The 3,829-nt window shown below is 56.8% G+C and overlaps 1 protein-coding gene across 1 annotated transcript; it reads right to left on the reverse strand.

Moving 5' to 3' along the window:
• Positions 1–919: 919 nt before the first annotated feature.
• LOC113203598 (probable cytochrome P450 6a14) lies at positions 920–3,378 on the reverse strand. The gene is made up of 2 exons (XM_026418372.2): positions 2,130–3,378; positions 920–2,056 (listed from the first exon to the last, which is right to left on the reverse strand). Exons 1-2 carry the CDS (start codon positions 3,279–3,281, stop codon positions 1,700–1,702), a joined length of 1,509 nt encoding a protein of 502 aa, XP_026274157.1. The 5' UTR covers positions 3,282–3,378; the 3' UTR covers positions 920–1,699.
• Between the last annotated feature and the right edge of the window lie 451 nt (positions 3,379–3,829).

Raw genomic sequence — 3,829 nt, forward strand, 5'->3', positions numbered from 1 at the left:
CCCCCCCCCCTTCCCCTTTCACTTGTTTCCCTGAATCGTTCAAACTGCCGCCCGGTCGATAGAAAACACTTATCATTTATTTGTTTATGTTCACGTGTGTCCTGATAAGAAAGTACTTTCTTATCTTGTTTTTTCGCACGGCGCGAAAGTACTCTTTGCGGGAGAGCCGGCGGGAGCATATCCGCGTTTCTGCGAACTCGTCTGAGGCCCTCTTGAATCAAGCTTGTTTGTTAATCTTTTTTTAGGGGAGAGCGATAGGGAGTTTTCACACAATTACTACGTCTTAATTTGATGTCTTGCCCGAGATCTGGGTGTCTGACTGATAAATGAGTTAATCTGCGTATGATGTTCCACCAAGTTCGCGATTGTCAATGTTTTACCATACATTGCATGCGCAGTGATGCATTTCATTGAATGGGGAACATTGAAGATCGAGGGTCGCGTTCCTCTGCGCGTGGGTAGTAATTGTAGTATTTTAAATTACCGCGTGTGCGGCGCGCTCCTGTGTGTGTGTTTGTCCTTGATATGACTCATCTGTTGTTTTCAACAGAGCAGGCTTTAAATGTGCGACTTGGCAGCGTCGCTCATCTTTGTCTCTCTCCTCCAGCCTCCCCTCCCTCCTCGGTGTCACCTTCACCTGGCCATCGGCCCGCCCGTGCCCACCCATGCCCCTCCTATGTTTCTTATTTAAAGTACATTTTTCCTTGTTTCAAAAGTGAATTTGATCTTGTGTCAACATGTATACTTGAAACAATAAAAATCATTTTTCTAGGTGGGACGATGGGGGCGGTTTTGCCTACTCGCTGACAGAGTGGGTGGGTGAACCCGCCGTGCTTATGTGATGTGTTTGTTTAAAGAATATTTCATTCTTGATTTCCGTTTTAGGGCCTTATGTAACATCTCATAGTCGTACTCCTGCTGACTTATTAACAGAAATTTTTCTTTATTGCTATAAAAAATTCTTACAAACTAAGACATTTTAAAAATACTTTTTGTATGGGTTGCGGGGAGAAGGAGAAAACACGAGCATTGATTAGATTTACGGCTCCGTAGTTTGTCGCACTGACTGGTTTCAATCGCAAAGTGCTGCGTAAATTCCCAAGCTGCACTTCAACTTTTTGAAGTTTAAGTCTATTTTTTTGAATTCTCCATCGTGCTTGGATATACAGGGTGGGTGTTCTAAGCCGTATATTTTTCTAGGTATCTTGTATAGGATGCAGGTGGACGGAACGGTCGGATTGCAGACTTTGCACAGGGCCATAAGGCGCCTTGGTGAGAGTCGGTAGGCAAGCCCGCCCGCACACCTGCATGCGGTACAGTGTACCCAGAAAAATATACGTCTTAGCTTAGAACACCCACCACCCACCCCTGCCCCGTACCAAAAGTCTCTCTGCGTTTGTCCAGATCTTGTCCATGTCGGCATGGCCTGCTCACGCCGCTTGCTGTTGGCTCAGGTCGGGGAAGCCCTCGAGGGCTGTCGGGGAGGTCGGGTCCCCCCCACCCGCGCAGCCCGCGCAGCGACTGCGTGGCCTAGCGCTGGCCAGCTGGCTTCAATTACCATTAGGCCCCGGCGCCAGAGTCCTCTCACATGACATGAAACGGTCCCGCCGACCGCCCCGCCCCGCCCAGCTGGGGCCCGGGTCCGGGGCTGGGGCCCAGCGGGGTCGACGTCCTCGCCCAAGGGACGCTGCGATGAGGCTCACGGCCTGTCCTCGACGCGCACCCAGAAGCCGTTGGCGGGCGTGGGGGAGAACTGCTTAATGTTGAGCTTCATCTTGACGTCCGTCTTGTCGCCCACGCTAAAGACGAACTTCTCGAGCAGGCCGGCGAGGCACAGCTTCATCTCGAGGACGGCGAAGCGCTCGGCGATGCAGAAGCGCGGGCCCTCGCCGAACGGGAGGTACGCGTACGAGTTGCGCTGCTCCTTGGCCTCGTCCGTGAAGCGGTCCGGGTCGAAGCGGTCCGGCTCCGGGAAGTACTGCGGGTCGTGGCCCAGCTGCCACACGGGGATCTGCACCAGCACCCTGCTGTCGATGACCACGTCCGAGTCCGGGATCTGGAACGGGGGGGAAATGAAGTATAAAGTTGAGGGAACGAGAGCGAGGTCAGGGCAGGGCAGGGTGACTTACCTTGAACGTGTCGTTGGCCTGCCTCGTCAGGATCCCGACGGGCCCCCACTTGCGCAGCACCTCCCTCATGATCCTCTCGATCAGGTCCATGCCCCTGATGGCCTCGTACGTCATGCCGTCGTGCTTGGCCACCATGGCGCGCACCTCCGCGGCGGCCCGCTCCTGCAGCTCCGGGTTGAGCATGAGCTCGTGCAGCGCGAAGCCCACGCTGTTGGCGATGGCGTCGAGGCCGGCGATGAAGAAGAGGAATGCCTGGCCCGTCATGACGTTGTGGTTGAACTCGATGTGGTTGACGCGGTCCGTCTCGTGGCGGTCCGCCTCGCGCAGCTGCATCATCAGGTTGACGAAGTCGTTGCGCTCGATCTTGTTGGTCTCGCGGTACTCGACCGTGTCCTTCATGAGCTTGATGAAGAAGTTGGTCGTCTTGTCGAAGAGGCTCTTGAAGGGCATGAGCTTGATGAAGATGGGGTGGATGGAGACGAGGAAGAAGCGGATGATGAACAGAATGTTTCTGTTGAACACTTCGCGTGTCATTTTGTAGAACTCGTCAATCTCGCCCTTGAGCGAGTTGCACGAGATGCCGAAGGCGACCGAGCCGATGACGTCCGTGGCGTAGCGCAGCAACAAATCCTTCATCTCAATCTCGCCCTGCTCCTTGGACAAGCTGCTCACACGGGCAGTCAGCTCTTTGTTGATGTCCGTCATGAGCGGGACCATGAGCCTGAGTTTGCCGGAGGTGAAGGTGGGGCTGAGCTTGGAGCGCAGGTTCTTCCATCGTGGGCCGACCAGGTTGAACAGGTTGGCGCTGAGCGGGTCACCCTCCTCGTCGAAGGGCTGGCCGCGGCCCTGGAACGCGTTGAACTCCTTGGTCAGGATGGTCTTCACCAGGTCGGGGTCCAGGACCACGAGGACGGGCTGGCGCGCCTGGAACGTGCCGACGAAGCGCTCCTTGCCGCGGTACTTGTTGTACACCGGGTCGAGCAGGCTCCAGAAGGGCTTGCCGAAGGGCAGGCCGGCGCCGCGGTCGCCGAAGAAGCTGAAGGGGTTGTTGTACTTGACGCCGCGCTTCTCCCAGTAGTTGAAGTGCCACGAGATGTAGATCCAGATGCTGGCCAGCAGCGTGGCCAGCACGAGCAGGGCGGCGGTGAGCATCGCGGCGCGACCGGCTCGTCGGGCGGCTGGAGCGGAACTGGTCGGGCGGCGCCTCGCTGCTTCTCTGCGGCGGTCACCCCTCCTTCTCTTCGCTATATGTGCGTACACGGTACTTATGATTCGCGCCCATATGGGGTGATAGGAGCCTCGCAGGCAGAGATAAGATTCGAGTGCCCCCCCCCCCCTTTTCCTTTTTTCTGCACCACGCGCGGCTTTCCGTTTTTTGCCCATTTTTGGCAGTCACGACCAGACCGACTTTAGCCCAGCATCTTATCTCGACAGCAACGCGCCACCCTCACGTAGAGCGACACACGGTACACCTGGCGATCACGACCACTGCCTCCGCCCCCGCGAGAGCCCTCTCCTCCTCTGCCCCGGCTCTGCCTCGCGTGTTTCTCGCTGAGCCGGAAATAAGCCCTCCTCTATACTCCCGCGGTCTCGCCCGTGTCGCCTGCTCGCGGGCCTCGCGCTCCTCGTCCCGTGGCTTTGATCAGACCAGGGCGGGTACATGAGTCCCTGGTGGGGCGGAGGTCGATTAGACGGGGAAG

Source organism: Frankliniella occidentalis, unplaced genomic scaffold (assembly GCF_000697945.3).
Source record: "Frankliniella occidentalis isolate FOCC.00 unplaced genomic scaffold, Focc_3.1 Scaffold5944, whole genome shotgun sequence".
Lineage (NCBI taxonomy): Eukaryota > Metazoa > Arthropoda > Insecta > Thysanoptera > Thripidae > Frankliniella > Frankliniella occidentalis.